Genomic DNA, 21,142 nt, shown 5'->3' on the forward strand with positions numbered 1-21,142 from the left:
TTTCTCCACGAGATTCCCCAGAGGAACAGCAGCTACCTTTTCCTCCTGGATCTTCAGAGGAAGACTACATCCTTCTCTACAGAACCCCCTTGCTCCAACAGAACCACACCTGATACTTCAGAGGACTGCAGCCACATTTTCAATCGGACTGCCACTAGCACCCTGACCAACAGGGTGTCAGGTTGGGTTCTGACTCTGTCAGTGTTGTTCCAGTGGACTGTATTGTTTATTTTATTCTTTTTATTTCTTCCCTATTAAAGAACTGTTATTGCCTGCTCCCATATCTTTGCCTGAGAGCCCCTTAATTTAAAATTGTAGCAATTCGGAGGGGTGGGGAGGGTTTACATTCTCAATTTCAGGGGAGGCTCCTGCCTTCCTTAGCAGACTCCTGTCTTTCCAAACCAAGACAGGAAGAAAAGGACAGGCTCTGTTCTAGCACCATTTACTGCGTCAGCCACTGCCCAACACATGCTTTGCTTCATCCTGTCCTTTCCTAGTGGCAAGTTTTGTCTGAACATCACACAATTAAGAAATACATAAAGAAAAGATAAATTGATTGGTTAAAACTCCCAGATGTTTCTCAGTATGAAATGTATTTTGGATGCCCAGCATCCTACTGTGAAACATGCTGAAAAGGAGGAATGGTGTCTTTAAAAAGGGCTGCTGTAATATCAGTAAGTTTACTCTAGGAAATGACTGAGTATCAGGAGGATTCATCAGCTTTGGACTGGACTACTACAGCTCCAATTATTCATCTTTCCAGCCTAAATAAGCACTTAACCTCAGGGTTTCTACTGGTATTTTGAACAGTGATGTAGTAGAAATAATTTGTTTCTTTGTGAACAAACCTACTCGAATAGGGGCAGTTCACAGGTATAAAAAATATGATCGTTTTACGTATTTTTCAATCTGAGAAAGATAATGACCAATGCTTGAGCTTCCTGGAGGGGAACATGCTGTGCCACAAGGCAACTCCTGACTTTTGAGTTCCCAGGGAAGCCAAACCCTCCTTTTGATTACAGCACTGAATGAGTTTTCTCATGAAAGTTAATAGGGTACATCAGAGAGGGGAGTTTGGTCCTAATTTCAAGTATCACACTGGAAAACAAGCTTTTGGAAATCCTATGTATTATTAAATCTAGTTCATAACCTTCATGTCACCTGGACATCGCATGGCACAAGGCAATATTTCAAAACATGTTCCACAGCATGGGATTTCGTAATAACACTACGGTGGATTTACTTCAATGAAGCAGCGTGCTTCATTAATCTAATGCATTTCAGGGAAATACAAACCTGAATGTGTCAGAGGACAACAAAAACATCTAGATATTCCAAGGCATTCTTTTTCAGGCTTTCTTCACAAACCTTGGTTGTGAGAAAGGTATCAATGTAAGCAACCCCATGGCCTCACACCCCAAAGAATTAATGCTTGCTGCTTCCTTAGTGGGTGCAAGAAACCCTGCAGAAGGTAGCCATGAAATAGAAAATTAGGAAAACAGGCTGTGTTTTGAAGCATACTTTGAAGAGTTTTCTAGCTGTTGCGAAGCACCCATCATTTCAAAGAAGTGTTAAAAGGGCAGCTATCAATAACGTAAGAGGTTGAAAGAGATATTAATATGATTTTAAATAGGAACATTCTTGCTTACACTGACAGTAATGTCGGTCAGGGTTTTTTTGAGTCAGTTAAAAAGCATCAACACATTCCAAATCATAACTTTGTACTAACTTATCCAAACATTACCTTCCTAAAATTCCTATTACAATTCTGGATATTGCCCTGGCTAAACACTCGATTTCTGATTTATGCCATTTCAATTAGCTGCAATTAATTTCTATTTCACTATGAGCAGATGTAGAGACTGGAACTTGGATATAGAAAGGCTTTTCCTCTTTTTTCCTTGGAGGAGCAACAAGCCAGTTAGACTTTAAGCTGAAATTAATGCCTACCAGCCTGACATGGGGCAGCACAAAGGCACTGCCTGTGATTGTTGTGCCCTATTTTTAGGTGTAAGGAAACAACAAACAGCATTGGATAAATCCGAGACTGTCAGTGTGGGTGCTTCTCCTCTCTTTCATTCTGGGAGACATGAGCTAAGGGAAGCGGAGGCTGCTCCCCCAGCAAGTATATCCAGTACTGTCATTTTGGTGCTGAGCTGCAAAAAATTTTGAAAATAAATGCACAGCTTACTGATATTTTTCATAATGTGATTTACTCAATATAGAATCACAGAATATCCCGAGATGGAAGGAACCCATTAAGATCACTGAAGTCCAACTCCTGGCCCTGCACAAGACAACAGATTCATTTTGCACTCTTGCTTTTCACTTAAAGATTCACTGGAGGCAAAAATGGTACATTGCAATAAATAGCTGTATTTACTGAAAAAAAAGACTGTCCTATCCAAGGATTATGAGGTGTTTAACCTCAATGCTTTACTTTGCCAGAGGGAAACTATTCCCTTTGTTGGTAGATCTGGTTACCAGAAGTGATAAAACATAGCCTTTGGTCATTATTATACTCCTGGATAAGCTAAATCCCTGCAGGACAGAATGAGATATGCCTCATATTGTACATTCTCCATCAGAATATACAATACAAACTAAATCCCTGCACAGGAAGAAAATCCTTGTGTTTTCAGGATGTCATTGACCCAACTAAATTGCTCCTAAATATCAAGTTAGCTTTTGCTGTTATATCAGATGAAGCACCTATGTGCTTTATCATTTTAACAATCACTCAGACAAATCCAAAAGACTACATTGCCAAAAAAGTTCTTATAAGCCTCTCAATTTAATTTTTTTGCTACAATGAGCAGTTTTCCATTATTTTAATAATTAATTCTATCTAGATGTTTTTTTAAACATGTAGTGTTCATTGTATTTGTCTGCACTTAGCTTTACTTGTTTAAATCTCTAAGGAACAGGACAACCCACAGCAAAATGATCTTGTAGAGGAGACAGAGAATTTCATTTTTTGGTAAGTTGCTTTTTTAAGGTTTTATTAAAACAAGGAAGACTTTCATGGTTCTGCCCACATAAAGTATCAAAGAATAATCCAAAAGATTTAATATTTTTTAATGTCTAAATTATCAGGGTGAAATTATCTGAAACTAACTGCTATTTCATCCCATTAAAATGTCAATGTTGCAACTTTTCTTAATGCTGTACACATGACTGTTCTTTTGCTTAAAATTAAGCAAAATGCAACTTAGCAGACCAAAAATCAATATGCTATTCGGCAACTGTATTACAGATATCAATTCACATTTTTACAGTTGAGACATCAAGTTTTATAGAAGTTCCCATCTGCTTTTCTCATTGTGTTCTTACTTACCCCTTCAGTTCCAACTGAGCATCTGCTCTACTTTCACAGCAAATAGGAGCAAATAAGATTGCCTTTCTGTGAAGAAAGCACCTTGTAAGGAAGGTGTTAACAATAAAATAATTCTCTGAGTGATTCTTGCTCTTACTGATTTAAATTCAGCATAGAAATTTAAGCTTTACTGACCTACAGCATGCCCACTGGATAAAACTCCATGGAGTGAGGCAAACCCTATATCCTTAACCAAGCCAGCATTTCACTCACTCCCTTTCTGCTATAAAATCAGTATTAAACTTTATTAACCTACTCTGCAAAAGTAACAGGGAGTTTTGACACCTCCCATGGACAAAACTCTGGCTCATGCCAGAGTACAACAGGGAAATATGTTTCCATCAAGGCACCAGAGATGGAAAAGGTCACTGCAATCCTATTAAGAAACTAAATGTATTCTCATTGGCAAGTTTAGTAACAGTACTGTGAGGAACGTCCTAAGAAGATGGGTTGAGGACTTTAGACTTGTCTAATTTGGAGAAAAGGAAGCTGAGCAGTGACCTCATTGCTCTCTACAGCTTCTTGAGGCAGGGAAGTGGAGAGGTGATCTCTTCTCCCTGGAATCCAGTGCTGGGATGTGCAGGAATGGTTCAAAGCTGAGCCAGGGGATATTTAGACTGGACACTTCTTTATCTAGAAGGTGGTCAAACACCCGACCAGACCTTCCTAGGAAGGTGCTGATGTCCCAGTCCTGTCAGCGTTCAAAAGGCATTTGGACAACGCCCTTAACAAGATGCTTTAACTGGGTCAGCCCTGAATAGGTCAGGTGATCCTTGCAGGTCCCTCCCAACTGAAATAGACTTTTTTATTCTAACACTGTATAATTCATTATATGCTAAAATTAAAACTTCTATAAATTTATAACATACAGGTGATTTGAAACTGAAATGAACCTATTATAACCATCTCCAAGGCTGGGGGGATTGTTGGGTTTTCCCCCCTCTCCTTTTCCTCACTGCTCTATAGGGATGGTATCCACATATGAGCCCAGGATTTACTGACCAAATCTTCAGTTAAAGGCTCCTTAGAAACCCATTTTTGCAATACTGACTTCTAATGTCTTTCCTCTTTTATCTTCAACAACTAAGTATTATCAACCACTAGGAAAGCCGGCTCTTTTCCTTTATGGCATCTACTTGGTTCACCTGTCTTGAAAAGGAATTAAATCTTCTCTGTAGGAAAATCTGAGAGCATATGAAGGAGACAAGTCATACAGACCCTCCAAACACTTTTCTTGTTTTCTTCTTTCCCTAAACTTTTCTCCAACGAGTGTAACCACTTTTAAACACTGCTCCAAAACTGTCAATAAGAAGACTGCCATCAAGCATGCTTCAACTGGATTCTCCCCGCTTTAAATGGCAAAGTTTATACACAATTTAAAGTATATACTTCTTCAAAAGGTTTAATTGAAGCCTTAAACTTTTGAAGCACTGAATGCAGGACTACGTAGAGCACTGCCCAGCAAATTAAACAAAAGTTCTGATCTATTAAAGAGAATTTTAAAAAAGCTTAGCAAAATACCACCATGAATCATTATTTGAAAAGAAGCCAACAGCTAATTTGGAGCAGACTAATATTATTTCAAGATCTTTCACAAGTCTAAAACCATTAGTCTTTTTTCTCGGTAATTACAGTGAAATTAATAGATATGTTTTGGGATTTAAATGATGACTAGAGTAGTTTTCAACATTTTTACTGGCAAAAAGTCCCTTCCTTAGAAATATTTTATTTCAAAGCTGTTTTTATCACACTTCCCAGTTGAATGGAGCAACACAAGGTCACAGCCACATCTTGGATTTCTCTAACAAACAGGAAATTAACATGACTCAAGGAATCACAACATACACAGAAGAAAACCCCCATCTCATGATACCACCAAGAATGAAAATGTCCAAGAGTGCCTATTTTTATGATGGCATCTGTCCATGCAGGCTGAAGTACATGTTCCTATAGGTATTAAAGACTGACATTAAGCACATGGAAGTTTGGCTCTGGAGTAGGGAGACTTGGAGCATCATAAATCACACTTCAACTGATACATGCTTCAGTCTTCCTTCCTGTGCAGATATAAGACTCTGTGATCATAAGCTACCAGGGAGTTCAGTTTTGCTCTCAGAAAACCTTCTTCATCCTGAGAGCTTTTCTAAAGATAGGCTAAAAGCACTTAAAATTTCTCCAGATTATTCATCTAACCATGGGGACAAACAATAGTTTTTACATTTCTGCACATTTAATCTCTTGCAGTAAATGAAAATACTGTTACTTCAGATCTTTGTTCTAAATTTAGTCAAATATTTCTCCTCAGTGTTGAAGTCCTGTTCCAATATCTGTGAATTTAGTAATTCATATCACTTTTAAGTGATATAAAACAAATGTCTACTCAACATAATATACTTAAAAGGATTTAATATGTAATTGCACAAAGAAGGCTCTCTAGCTTTTGCTAGTGCTAATGAAAACTTGTACATATATAATGCAACATTATCTTTTGGATCTCCTGACATGAAATTTGTTTTGTATGCTCAGTAACAAGCAAGCAAAAAAAAAAAGGAAATATTTACTGAACCTTTAAGAGCTAAATGCATCCAGTATTGTAGCTAAAACCCCCAAAAAGCGCTCTAGGATTGAAAAGACTATAAAACAGATTTAAAATAATCCATGTTCAGCAAAATGTTTGCAGAAGTTCATCCATTTGACAGAATAAACTAAACATCCTACAAACTGGAAAGGTAACATAAGAATTTTGAGGCAAGGGATCCTATTAACATGCTAGAAAATATGGGAGAAGTGGAAGAAGTGATGCAAATCAGCTTTTCCAGTCCAGTACATAAATCTATTTATGATTTTACTAGAAAAGAACCAAAACACATCCTAATTTGCCAATAGTGAGACTAAGCTCTCTGAAATATCAGCAGGATTTCTAGTTGTAACTTCCCTTACTTCCACTGATCTGTCAGTGGTACTACCTCATTTCTATTTTGCATTGATAGTCCAAGTTTTAAGAGATTTATTTATTCAGTAGAATCTCATTGCAAATTTTTGTGTAGCAAAATCAATGCCAAATTGCTCAGGTACCCTCTGTATTTCCCTCTTGCACTGCATTTAGGGGTTTTATTTTGTTTTGCTGTTCAAGCACCACTGACCAATTAAAAGTGTGGGTGTCTATTATTATTCACTAGGAGATGAAGACAACATTGAAATTATCAGAGAGGAAGAACAAGTGATTTTAGAAGGAGTTAGAGACAGAAATAATGATGGTAACTCATAAAGAGCTTTCTAAAGGTGATGCTGATAATTTTGCACTTTCCCCCATCAGAAGGAAGACTCAAAACTTTTATGTAGGAATATGCAAATCTTTCAAAACCCATCTCTTAAAGAGTGATGAAAATCAGGTCATTGGCCATGCGTAGGTTAGACTGTTGTTCTTTGTTGTCTGGTATTGTCTTATTCACATTTGAATAAGACATTTACTACAACCTCCTACTAAATTAAAAGTACATGAAAACAACCATACATCATCAAAATATTCCAACAAACAGACATAATTTTGGATGTTGTGGGTTTTTTCTAAGCATATATAAATGCTCAGTTTTAAAAGTCATCTCAAACCCCACGCCAATTAGTCCTTTTCCAGAACGAGCACAGCTGATGCTGGTTTTCCAGTCAATTTAGTACAAAAGAAAGGAGCCATGTTTTTTTACGGTTTCCCTCCCATAAAGCTGAGTTTCCTGCAGCTTTACATCTTCTAAGGACAGCAGTTCAAAGGCCCAGCAGATTGCTAGTTATGAGTGAGCTCTTCTGTTGTTCAGGGAAAGGTGAGAGATACAGGGCACAGGAAATTCAAGCACACACAGGACCTGAATTCCCTAAGGAGCAGAATCTACACAGCAACATCCAGCCAGGCTGGTCCTCACCTGCACTCACACCAAAGCACCAAGCACCACCTTCCCATGGCAAAACTGCTTGATTCCAAACAACCTGAAGTCTAGACAAACACTAATGTTTAATTAGTACAATTCCAAAGCCTGCAAAAATCCCCTGGACAGCTCAGAATGACAGGGTGTTTTTAAAATGCACTTAATACTTTCTTAGCCATGCTATTTTTAATATGGTCAGCCACCAAATGGCATTTTTATTTGCATTCTAGTCTCTGTGTGTCAGCTCTTTGCTTTCAGTTCCAGAAATGTTTGCACAGCCAACAATGCACAATGTTTATCATGGGAAGAGTAAATGAATTAATAAAACCAGAATAAAACTCTTAAGGTATCACACTCAGAGATCATGCAAGACTAAAACAAAAATGTGTGAAAATGAAGAAGCACAGCTTAAATTAGACTGACGTGAAAAATTATTTCAAAGAAAGAAAAAAACCCAGTTCATTTGGTCACAGGGAAAACCTACTTTTCCACACGTGCTCAACAGAGAATCCCACATATGGACTCAGATGGATGCATGAAATGGCTTCACATTCCTTTTCTTCTTTCTCAACTACATCAAAATCCCAAGTATGCCGTTGGGTTGTTAATGCTTCATAATAAGGAGAACTCCTACTCTGGCATAGAAAAAATGGCTTAAATGAGAACAGAGAAAGAATTTGTATTATTTCAGGAACTCCTGATCTATAACATGAACCAAAAGATTTGCAACACCCTGAACAATGAATGAAATGATGGTCACAGCTTTTGCTTTTTAGTTGCTAAAGGTTGATAAAACATTTCAGAAATCCCACTTCCAGAAATCTGACCTAAAGGTTTCTTCTTAAAGATTCCTAGTTTTAGTCTTCTTAGGGGAAGGCAGAAAGGTTCCTTTATTAATTTTTAAATCATTATATGCACATGTATTTTGTACAAAAGACATTAGTATACAATTCATATAAAAAGTGAAAACTAAAATATCTTTTAATGCATCAAAAAAAGCAGACGCTAACAACTTTCAAAATAGGATCGGTTGTTAAAAAAGCTCAGTGGAAAAATTTTTGTGAACAGTTCATGTTGCTGAACTGAGGCTATTTGAAAATATTTTATACACATGTATAAGCAAAATCAGCTCTGCAAGCCATGCAGAATGTACTAGATAACCATTATCCTTTTCCTGGAATCAAGCAGGGAACTGTTTCATAACAAAGTCTCGTTATTAAGACTGGTATTTGACAAACATTCCCTTGCTTTTTGAAAAATCAAAGGAGATCTTATTTTTTTCTGGTTCTAATCTTTATGCCAAACAACTAGAAGAAAAATCTAAAATGGGTAAGAGGCAGTTGTAGTATTCTATCCTCACTTCACAGCTTTTTCATTTCTACAGAGCTTTGTTTTAAAGTACTAAATAAAGTGTAAGTATTCACTTGTGTCTGCAGTACAGTTTGAACAGTGTGTGGTACAGAATGCAGAGACATAGCAGAACCCAGAGTCCCAGAACCATCACATAAATCTGCAATGCCAAAACACTTCAAAAGAAGATTTAAATCAAACTAAAACCAAGATGTACAAAAAGTCTGGATGTTTTACCAGTTTGCTGATGCTGTCTTTTGCCTTCTTCAGAATATAAACTGGTCTAACAAGCAAAAGCTTTGAATCCAGCAATTTAAACTAACTAAGCTTTAGGAGCTAAAACCTCCTAAGTAGGCTGGTGGGGGATGAGGAGCAATTCTTAAATTTTATCCAAAGTAAGGATTCTGTGGGGCTTTAAACAGATTTTATTTTCCCGTTCCAGCTTCAGATGATTGCATGATCATGGGGAGATCATCCCATATATCCTTTTAGCCTGTTTTTACACCACAGATAATTCAGATGCTTTTCAGAACAGTTTTCCTTACTTGTCCGCTGTAGTAAAAAGCATCAACAGTATAGTCTAAAAAAGTAAACAGTGGGTGACACAAAGCAGGCTCACCCTGAGCCAAGAGGGCTTGTTTGAATTTATTGGATTGATACTGTGAAAGTGCAAGCACTGCATACACTGGCAGTCTGGAGCATTTTCCTTAGCAGCAGCACCAGCAGCTCCTTCACAGCTCCCTGACCTCTTCTGCCCTACCTTTTATCTCTGAGTCCACAGACCTAAGGTTTCTAAATTTTACCATCAGAGAGATTCCAGCAGAGATGACATCAAGATTAAGAAGCACACAGGTAGCTTTTAACTGGTGTTTTCCCACTAAAAATTTCCCATACATGTCTCAAGGAAGCAATCCAATTTGGCACCAGAGATATCACAATTGTTATTACATGCCTTCCTCAATCCTGAGACAACTTCCTAAATGATCTCCGCACATCCTTCCTCTGCCACTCCTATTGATATGCATACATTCCTATATAAAGAAGCGGTTTTGAAAAATACCAGGAAAGATTGTAAGAGTTTTCTGGCTTTTTAAAAATGCTACTATTTAGTTCTTCTAGAGAACTATAAAACTGTTCACTATTTATTTTATCCTCCTTTCATCCCACTAAGCACGCTACTGGGCTGCACATTTTTACTTTTCCCTAGGGACTTTTAACTCAGTGCTTCCAGTCATTATGGATCAATTTTCATGCTTCTTTCACAGCCTTACTTGGTTGGTTTCCCCCATTTCTACCCATCCTGATGAAGGCTGCTGATGACTACAGAAGCAGCAGCAAAGGAGGGGCAGTAACTCATATCTTCCAGGGTGTCTAAGCCCCCAGGTTTCTTGAGATATATAAGTGCATTCCAACAAAAACGGATACTTCAGCATGAGCTCTCCAAAGGGGCACGATAGGGGAACAAAAAAAACCATCCAACAGTACTGAAGAGAATTAAATGTGCCATGCTTGTACACAGGTAAATTTAGAAATGGTTAGAGCAAATCAAACCCCAAGACAACTGCATTGTGATATGGAGATAGCTAGAATTTCCCAGGGAGTGTTTGTGTGGTCAAGATATTATGGCCACTGAAAAATAGAAGTATGAACCTGTTTACATGAGCTACTTCATAAATATGTGCACAGAACAACACAAGAAACTTTACTCAAGATCTTCCAACCTCAGAAAAACATGTAAAAGTCATCAGAATCATTACAACCAAATGTTAACATCTTTTACCTATTTTTACAATAGAATTTTTTACCACAATCATCCTGCAAAACACCAACCACTAAAAATATTTCTTTTTACGCTACAGAATGTTTTCACCAACCTAAAAAAATTAACAGTTGTCCAGACTCTCAAGATGCAGTGGATAGATAATGTTTCCATGTAATTTAGTTAAACTTCAAAGCTGAACCCTCTACAAAATTCCACATCCAGCCAGCTTTAAGAGGGTAGGACAAGTGTGGCATTATTTCAATCTGTCTTTACTTACTCCAATCTGCAATGATATACCAGAGCCACATTCCTTTAATATTAGGTCACTGACAAATGTTAAGCCTTGGGCTTCAAAACCTGACAAAGCCTGTTGTGCTGAAACAATTGGTTACCTACCCAGAGCTGTAAGCATCGCTGACATAGTCTGGAAAGAGAGTTCACCCTCCTGTATCTAATCACAACTTTTCCCCCTTCTTAAAATTATAACAATATTTGAATGCATTTTTTTAAAAGAAAGAAGCTAAATTAAGTGTTGTTTGACTACATACTGAATTTAACTAATGTAGAGTATAAGAACCTGCATTTTAAATAACTCTGTTGAAACATGCACATTTCATAAAGCTGGATGATTTCCAATGAACATTGTAATAAAAATACCTGGAGAAGAAGCTGCTGTGCAGATTATAAGCTCAAACTGCAATAAAATTCAGAGTGTGCAACAATGATCACATTGAAATATCACGCACCTAAGTGTTACTCTTCTGTTTACAGGAAGTGACCTGAACACATAAAAAATAAACACATTAATCACCTCTCCTTTTCAGCCCTGCCAAGGAGCTACAAATGAGGCAGTTTGCTTTCTCCTCAGTGCACATCCATCCACCTGCAAGACTGCATCCAGTTGCTCCCAGTTTTTACCATCTCCCACATGTCTACATTGACAGTGGCCTTTCTGGGTGATAACTTCACAATGCAATGACAGACTATTGTATTTAGACACACCTTGCTGAGTATGAAGAGAGAAAAGAAGTCTTTGGTTCCATGCTAAGTGATAGTCAGATCAGTATACACTGTCCATTAATGCAGCCATGGGTAGCTTGCAGAGTGAAAAGGCGTGGAAGCAGTACAGTAATCATTTGATAGGGATATGCAGGGTATGCTAACAGATAGAGCTGGTTAAATAAGTATAGGTGCTTTAAAGATTGGATTGCATCTTTTGACTGCTAGCAGTAAGACAAATCTTTTATCATAAATCATTGTTCATAATTTCTGTACATTTTTGTAGAAGTGTATGGTATGGCAAGGAAGATGAAAAAACAGTGTCTTGGCTCAAGAGCCCAATCAGAGCAGTTCAAACAGTTTTTGCATCTGTGAAGCATGACTGAAAACATTATTTTATCATATCCAGAAGAAATTTGCACTGTTTTTATTTCTAGACTAAAGCCAGAAACCCAGACTATGGATGGCATTTGTTCCCTACCTCATGACTACGGAATACAGATGAAGGTTAACAACCCTGATGCACAGGGAGAAAAACAATGAAATCAATGCAACCATTCCAACAGTTTGAAAAATACGACTGATCCTACAATAGTTCAACTTCCCGCATACCTTTGCATACAAAATTATACAACATCTTTGCTTGACGAATGGGGTGGAAAATACATCTCTGATTATAAGCAGTTTTGACAACTAAGATTTTTTCCATTTCTAAGTGGAATAACTGGCAGGAGAAAGCTGACTTGTGCTCTGTATTATCATCCCTATTTTCATCTGCTTTTATCTTAGGGGAAAAAAGCTTTATTCACTTTGAGTTTTTCCACATTACAAGTTTTTCCTCGTCTGATATTTTTAGGAGTTCAAAATTAGCTCATATATTTCATCAAGACAAAATCATTGTAACTGACTGAGAAACACTTACAGCTCCAAGTTCTTGAATATGGGTGCAGATGTTGGATAACAGGGAGAAGGGTAGTTTTAATGCTCCCATGAAAATCCACCCCTTTTAGCCCAACTGCAACTCAGAAAAAATAATAACATTGCTTAAAAGCTTCAAAGTGTCCTCCTTCAATGGGAATTTGCTTTCCAGAAATTGCTTCTTAGATTGGCTGATTTTGCCCAGGACCAGGTGGCTGTAGAAGATTGTTCTTGTGTTTGTTGCTCCCTGAAGCTCTGGGACTCCAAAGCTAACAAACACAAAGAGGCAGATTCTTATGAAATAGAGAACAGAAAGGACTAAAACCTGGAACAATCCCAAATTCCTCAATTTGAGCATAATTTTGAAGTTTAGCAGATAACCTACACTGAAAAGACAATGGGCAATCCACTGAACCAGCTGACCTGACAAAGAAAAAACACCCTGTACATTTGAGAATAGAATTGTTGAAAATATTTTTCAATGCATCTTTTTAAGGAAATATGTATTTTGATTAGACTGTGCAGACATACCAGATCTTTCAGTGTATTCTTAGCTATCTCTACTGGTTTGTTTTACACAATAGAGGTGTACCCTGTGTCTTCTGAAAGAGTTAATAAGCTTCCAAACAATCCCCAAGAAGAAATAAAAAAACCACCAGTGCTTTTTTCTCCCAAGAAAGAACTATTTCACTTCAGGAATATTCATGGAGCCCAGCAAAACAAATCTCCTGACTTGGTTTCTCCTGGAAATAATGACTTGGTAATGCATTGAAAATTGATCTGTAAAATCACTGGGAAAGAAATTTGGTTCATCTTCCTTTCAGATCTCCTACTTCTGTAAGGAAACAAAATAGTTTAAGGAAAGATTATCCATGCTGAGAACTAAGAAATAATGCAACCTGCTTACCTTATCCTGGCTAGGTGTTGCTGCACAGGCTGATGCTGGAAATGGTCAAGCCATTGATGGTGAAGGCAGAAGGATGGGGAGGGCTGAAGACAGCAGGCAGGCTGATAGACAGGGGTGTGTTTTTGGCAAATAGAGGCTGAGTACTCAGCGTGTGGCTGCATATGGCATGAGATCATAGGAGATGATGCTGAGCTGCCAACCACTGAATGACATTCTTGCTTGCTATTATGGCTATTTAAAGAATGATGGTATGGACAAGGGTGGCAGCATTGCGACATCATCTGCTGAGTTCTTTGGTTGTCTAAAGGCAGAAAGGATGGTTTGATTGTACCATTTAGTTGCAGGCAGCCATTTGGACTTGGTTTTGGTCTTGGTGTTTCCTTGGATGGGAGTTGCTGGACCGTGATGTCTCTGTCATTCGCTGCAACAACCCCTGGGCCAGCAGCATTTGACAAGATGCTGCCATTGCTCAGGACCACAGAGTCACTGGTGTTGCTCATAGCCATGCTCCAAGTTCTCAGCGGACACGTGATGTTCCTGAGGAAACAAATAAAGCATAGTTTGGAGAGCTGCAGTGTTTTCAGATGCACAGAAATAACTTTAAATTAACATGAGTAAAGCTCTGCTCTGAGCTTCACCTTTTGCCACACAGGGAAACAGGGAAAGGAGCCATGCACACTGCCAGGAATGTCTTAAAGTACTTAAATTTGTTCAACAAAATGTTAAGAGTGAACTTATGCCAATTTTCAGTGATTACACTAAGTTATAAATCAAATGAATAGAGATTTGTCAGTGTCGGTGTCACAGCTAACAAGTAATGGCTGACATACACAGAGCAAAATCATTGTGCACAAAACTAAGCTATAGCCACTATTTATAAAAACAGATTTTGGTATAAACAATGTCACCACACCTTGCACTGCAATTTACTTGTGTGCTTTGAAAAACTGCAGGAGATGAGCCCACACAATAGAGACTATTTAATAACCAATAATGTGCTGGTTTTAGTAACCTCCTTTCCAGTTTCTATTAAAAACAACGCATATTCATGTTTATAAAGAAATTTTGAAATGCCTTATTTGAATAAATCAAGCTATTTCAGCAGACATATCAAATTTCCTGAATAGTAGATTAGATCTTTAGCAGAAGCTCAAAATGAACTGTTGTGAATACTAAAAAGATAGAATACAACCACATGTTTTTACCAGGTTGACAAAAAATAATCCCAGGATTGAATTACTGTTGATTGAGAAGCTTTCACTTCTCAGCGACATGTACTCTAAGGGCAGTGCATAATGTAATTTGTTGTAAATAAAGGGTATGAAAATATTTTCTCCTAAGGTTTTTCAGGCAATATGTAGATAAATAAGAAGTATTAACATAGTAGAAGTGACCACAGCTCAAGATCAAAACTTGTGTGAGGTGCTTACAGCAGCCAATTTTTCCCATCTTAACTATAACTTTGTTTTAATAAGATAAAAAGGCAAATTGGAGATCATTATTTTGATAAATAACATTAAAGGTCAAACACCACACTCAGATAAGAGTTTGCTACCCAATTTATATGACCCTGGGGGAGGGAGGAGGGAGCATCAAAAACACTAATTATGTGCTACTTAGAAGAATAAATCAACACTTGCTGAAAAAACAAAATCAGTTAATTACAACTGCTTTGACTTTTTAATACCGAATTTAATTAACTTCATTGTAAGTCCAAATTGCAAGGCTTGCATTATAGACAACCGAACTTTGCAGGGAGACACAACATACATAGATTAAGGCAGATAAGCAAGGAAGTTTCTAACTAATTTTCTTCCCTGATGCCTTTGCTGAATGCTCAGAGAGCTAAGCCTGCCCAGCCAGCTGAGCTATTTAATTGCCTGAATGCTAATTCTGAGCAAAGTGCTTTGCAGACTGGAATGCTCGCCCTGGCAGCCCCCCGCGCAGCATCTCCCTGAGACAGAGCTAAATCCCCCACTTCTGAAACGAAAATTAATCCCCTGCTATTTGTTCTAGATCATGTGCAGAGGCAGATGCCCTGGGAAATCATTTTCATTTAGATACCCACTCAGAACAGGAGAATATGCTGCTTGACAAGCAGATTTTTCCAGCCTTCAATTCCACACATTCTTGCCAGGTACTCCCTCCCCTGGCCCAGGAAAGTTAAGCCCAAGGAGGACTTTCTGCTGAGCATAGAGAGCAAATTCAAGGGGCTGGCTAAACTTCAGTTTGGTCAGAAGAGATGTATCAGTTATGTGAAATTCCACTGTGTATCAGCAGTCTGGTTTTCTCTCACACTGCAGGCAACATCAAACCTCAGTGGACACAGTGAGAGTTGGACACTGAGGCAGAGAAAGCTCCTCCCCAGGTGTCTGGCAGCATTTCTGGAATTTCTGGCTGCTTATTTTCACATTCACTCACATAAAGATAGTCTGCACAGTGATGCTGCTCCATTTGTTTCTAAGTTAGTTGGATCCATCCATATCATTACTTGAAACTGCTGTACACTGCTCAAAATTACTGTCTACTGTAATAATCGAACAGAAGGGACAGAGAGACTGCAAATATCTGATTTGCAGGAAGAGAGACACACACATTATTTTGCCTTAAACCCAGGACACTTACAACATTAATTTTTAGTAGCTGTTTTCAACCACTTCATGACAGAAACCACGTATCTCTGTGCCAAACACAGATGCCCAACATCGTGCCTGCAACTGCTGGGCAACCCCACCACAGACATATGGCCTTGGCCCTTCAGTGTATCTGTGCCCCTTGAAAACACTGACACGGCAATTGTAACTTTTGTCCAGACAGCTCAGCAGCCTCCATTTAATACGATCAAAGATAAATGCTTTATTTTCCACAGATACAATAGCTACCTGTGTACCTTTTGTTCAGAAATGTTTTAGAACTACTAAATAGAAGAAAAGATCCTCAGTACCACAACATATAATTCTGCGTTTGTTCTCCTGTTGAACAAACAATTAACAAACCATTTCAAACATTAAAATTTTAACAGATAGAGCTAATTCATTCTTTTTTCTTAAGCCTCGAGGAACTCTTGAGTTCCATTCACTTTTATGGACGCTTTTAGAAAGCCAATGGAAGCACCTGCTTGCCTTGAAGTTCTTTCAATGACACATTAAAGCAAGAGTACTTTGCATGCTAAGGTAGCCATCTGTTTAAATATTTTATTCAGTCACATCTATGAAGAACTGGGACTCAAACCAATTCTCCAGAATGTGAGCTGGGCTGTACATTTTAATTTGGTTTGGAAACTTTTCTCTTTTGAGTCATTGAATTTGACCAGGCTAATGTCATCTGAGTTTTGTTTCACTCATGTTTGAGAGGATTAAAAATTCTGTACTATGGTACTTCATTTGTGTCCCTCTTTATAGAAGTGGCTGTAAATCCACTGACTGCAAAACTTCACCTGCAGCTGTCACACCAAAATATATTCCTAACTTTCCACTGCATTTTGTCTCCTCTGCCATAATTGCAGTGACTGGGAACTCAGAGAGATGTAAAACTGGCCCAATGAAATAGTTAACTGAGAGTCTTTTCTTTAGAGGATGAATAAATAAGCCAATTAAGATGTGACAAGTAAAAGCGCAGTAAGATTTTTAAGATGACATGGGATGGGAAATCTAAGAACATGCTGACCAAGAAAAAAATAATCTAAAAATAGGAATCTTTGAAAATTTAGTCTTCGAAAATTCTGAATTCTTTCAATGTTGAAGTTAATTTTTGCTGCACTCCTCAGACTGCTCTAGGACCTGGCATTCTCCAGTAGAGTGGGGGTTTCAGACTTATAAAAATTTACACCTGAAAGCTTTGAAGCAGTGAACAGGTAGCCTGAACAATGAGATGGTAGAAAATACAGGTTCTAATGCAGGCAGAATCTTCTACTTAATAGAAGATTAAATACAATTAGAAAAAGTGTTAATCTACACTTTTAATATATCCCATGTCTCTGGCTGGACACAAGGTATTTTAAATGTGATCATCTCTGTAGAAATTATGTCAGTTGGACTGATAAGGGAAGAAAACCAGAATTCTCTCTAATTACTGCACTCTTGATAGCAGTAACTGCTCAGAAAGGACTTGAGCCATGCAGTTCAAAACAACTCCTGGAAGAGCATCGTATCTGGAATGTACCATGGTCTGCAGTGGCGATGTTCATGCTTAACAGTTTTATGGAGTAATCCATCTATTATTTGTGGAGCTAACAGGGAACACAGCTCACCCAGTAGACAAGTGTTGCAAGCCCTTTGGGAAACAAAGTAATCCTGTACAACACAAACTATGTGGGATTTGGTGTTCCCCAAGTAGCATGTTCCTTAAAACTTGGATTAAGTTCACCTGCTCCTTTGGCTGCAACTGAAAGAATTTTTCGTCGATTTTAGTTTCTTTAAAAGAAAAAAAAACAAAATCAAACAAAAACAAAAACAAACAAAAAACCAAAAACAACAAAAAAAACCCACAAAAAACCCAAAACCAAACCAAACCAAAACCAAAACAAAACAAAAAAAAACCAAAAAAAAACCAAAACCAAAACCAAAAACCCAACCAGACTTAAAAAAACATTGGTTCAACAAATCCCATCTGGACTCAATGCCTGCAATTGGGAATGACAGAAGTGCCAAATCCAAGAAGGAATGACATAGTGGAAATTTAGTATAACCTAATATATTAGTACAGATAATTTATAGATTTTTAGAAGACAACAGAGAGAACAGCCAAGTGCTGAGGGTTTTTTTAACCATGTAAAGAAAAAAAAAATAATACTCCAAATCTGTAACTTGCACAAAATGAAAACTAAACTGTTGTAAGACTTTAGATTTTTCATTTAAGGTAGGAAAGAATTCAAATTTCATTTCAAAGTTATCTAAAGCTTTTCAGCTGTAGTCACAGCATTGCACCACTCAGCCAGCTGAACCAGCCCAGTTTTTCATGGACTTCACAGATCTGTCAGCTACAAAGCATCATAGTTCTGAGATAAACACAATGTCCAAAGTAACAAAAATGTCTTTTCATGTAAAAATTCATCTAAACCAGCTGTATTCTAGAAGCAGTGTATTTCTCAAATAAGCAAAATTTAACAATCCCGGTGCTAACTGGTAAGACTCCTTCCAGATGAAATACCATAATGGCCTTGCAGTCCTTCAAGATGCTGAAGTTTTCCAATGTCGCCAACAGTCTTACAGTCTGTAAACTCAGTTTAATCCTCTCCAGCCTTCATCTGCTCTGCCAGCCAGAGCACAGCCACTCTAAAGGAGGGTTTGCTCCTCCTTCACATTACCAGAATTCTTTGTATATTTGCTTTTTCTCCATGCCCAGAGAAGTAACAGGTGGTGCCTGGTGTTTGATACTGGGTTTCATGGGAGATGTCTACGTATCTATCACTGCAATGGTCTTTAGCAAGTCAAGCTGCTTTTTAATGCTTCACGGTTGTTAATCTCCATTTTGGCTCCCAGCTAGATATTCTTCAAATTCTCCAGCTCTTACTCCAATGCTATCATACTTGGTGCTTGGTTTCTCTCAACACCTCAATTCTTGCTCTTCCATTTCAGCTGTTAACCCCTATCTCTTCTCTGAAAAGCTTTCTCTGTACAAAATACAGGTGCTTTCCAGAACAAGCCATCCCTGTGTTCTTTTTTCTCCTCCAGGTATTTAAAGTACATTAAATATAAGCATTTCAGCTTCAGAAAGTCTCAAATTCTTATTTAACCAACGAGCAAGTTTACCTGGTGTATTTATTAAAGCAGCCATTACACTTTGATAATTGGTACAACACAGCTCCTGTTTTTGAGAAATGCCATTATGGTCAGTGTGTTTTCCGCACAGTCTATAAATACCCATATTCTCAACTAATGTCACCCTATTAACAAGCAGATTTTCAGCAATCTAAGTCCTTGTTCCATGAGATAGTAGTTAGCAGACCATTATGAAGCAGAAGAGGTTTGTAGAGGGGAAATTTCCCCTCCTCCAAGTGTTCTGAGAGCCAGCTGTCCCTGCCATGCCTCTCCACAGCCTTCAAGGCTTTGAAGCTGTCCTGCTCTGAACCTGAGACTCCATGAGTTCATTTCCTGTGTCGCAGGCTAGCTCGGGAACTGCAATTCCTGTGACAGGGAGTTTCCAAATGTCACCATGCCAGCACCATGGCTCATGTACAGATGGGCACTGGCAACCAGTGTTGCCAAGCTGGCACAAGAACCAACCCACTAAAGACAGCTGTGGGGTGAGAGAGCTGGGAAAGACTGCAAAGGATGGGAAAAACCAACCTCTTCAGACCCTCAGAAGCAGATTTTCCTTTGCTTTTAAGCTAAAGTGACTTCTTCTGGCACAGAGAACAAACAACAGCAAACCATTTCCAGAAATCATTTGCAGGGCTTCAACTACAGAAATCAATGGTAGTGCTTTAACTACGAAGTCCTTTCAAAGTCAAAAATTTACAACAGATGTAATCAGACTATGGATAGAAGCAACAACAAGGTGCTCTGACTTCTCTTCCAAAAGTTTTGTATGATTCTGAAGTTCTAATTAAAAAAAAAGAAGGAAAAAAAAGCATATGTATGTAGGGCAAATGGAAGAAAATGTACTAAAGTCTGAAAAAGCTTTAAATACTCTGAGTTTTGGAATGAGACACAGCTAGAATCACAAATTATTGGAACCATTCTACTTCAAGAAAAAATGTGCATAGTTCTGGAAAGTAGGTCTATACCTCAGCAGAGTTTAAGAGCCCAGAAAGCTGTTAAAAAACCCCAAACATTGCTTACAACTGCTACACTGTCATTGCACTAGATCTTATTTACACAACTTACTGACTTTCCATTACCATATGAAAGACTTTAAAGTTTTTGTAATTGCAAATGTTCTGATCCAAAATAGCTCTAATGTCCTTGCACAGGATAGGAAGAAATTAAAATATGGCTCTTTCTGGCTGTAAGAAGAGTTACTTGCATTGACAGTTCCACAGGTTTTTTACTTCATTATGCTGTGGGACTAACATTGAAATTATTACAGCTGTAAAGGGACACAAAAGCAACACTTTAAGCTACAGCCCCAGCGATACCTACCAGCACCCTGGCTATATAAATGTTACGTAAGAGCTTAAGAAACCGCTCCACCATCTTCTTAGAATCAGACTTTTTGTTTTCTGTCCAAATTTAAAAGCTGTGTTTGAACACAGTAACATAGTAATAAGAATTGTTACTAATATTAGCATTTTTCTTCCAATTTTAATAGGAGCACTAATATAATCTCCCTCTACAGTACATGAAATAAGGCAAAGAATCAGTGAGACCGTCAGGGCACATCAGGCAGGTACACACTGGCAGTCACGCCTATTTGATAAACACAGAGCATTTTTGCACTTGGCTACAGAAAACGAAGCAAAGCACTTTTACACTATCAGTTCAGAATAATTTTCTTCGAAAAATAAACATGGGAGTTGTTTGGTTCCCCCCACCCCCGCTTAATTTCCCAAGCTTGAGTGGGTTTAAAGTCTCCCATTCGCTGAGCCGTGCTCTGAAGGTCAAATGATAAACCTCGCACAGCACTTTTATCACAGCGTATCTATCCCAAGAGCCGGATCTCGAGTCGGGGCGGGGGGAAGTTTGCTTTCTCACCAGGCTCTTCAGCGCTGGCAGGGTCCTGTGCTAAACTCTCCGGCATTTCTACCCAGCTGAAAAGTCTCTCACAACCCCAGGAGGCCACTTACATTACAAAGTAGCATTGCAGTGTAAATAACACAGAGTTAAATCTCCATCCCCGCGCTTTCTGAAGGCACGGCCAAGTCCGAAGCGACCCAACGGGACGCAGCTCTGGCCACTCACCAGCCGCAAATCGGGGCAGAGGGGCAGGAAGGAGGCGGCAGCCCGGTCTCGATCCAGGTATCCCCCGGCTCC

At 38.4% G+C, this 21,142-nt stretch overlaps 1 protein-coding gene across 3 annotated transcripts in view; it reads right to left on the bottom strand.

Annotated features, from left to right (window-relative positions):
* The window catches only part of DISP1 (dispatched RND transporter family member 1), a 67,756-nt gene that overhangs the window by 24,453 nt on the left and 22,161 nt on the right, over nt 1-21,142 (bottom strand). For 2 of the 3 annotated variants that reach the window (XM_031064542.1, XM_031064543.1), the window contains exon 2: nt 13,230-13,766. In XM_031064542.1, the coding sequence (XP_030920402.1) occupies nt 13,230-13,735 (506 nt within the window). In that variant the 5' untranslated portion in view covers nt 13,736-13,766. Of the gene's footprint in view, nt 1-13,229; nt 13,767-21,070; nt 21,137-21,142 lie in introns of those variants that run through there. The other variant, XM_005430121.2, reaches the window with a different exon arrangement.

This window comes from Geospiza fortis, unplaced genomic scaffold (genome assembly GCF_000277835.1).
Source record: "Geospiza fortis unplaced genomic scaffold, GeoFor_1.0 scaffold258, whole genome shotgun sequence".
Taxonomy (NCBI): Eukaryota; Metazoa; Chordata; class Aves; order Passeriformes; family Thraupidae; genus Geospiza; species Geospiza fortis.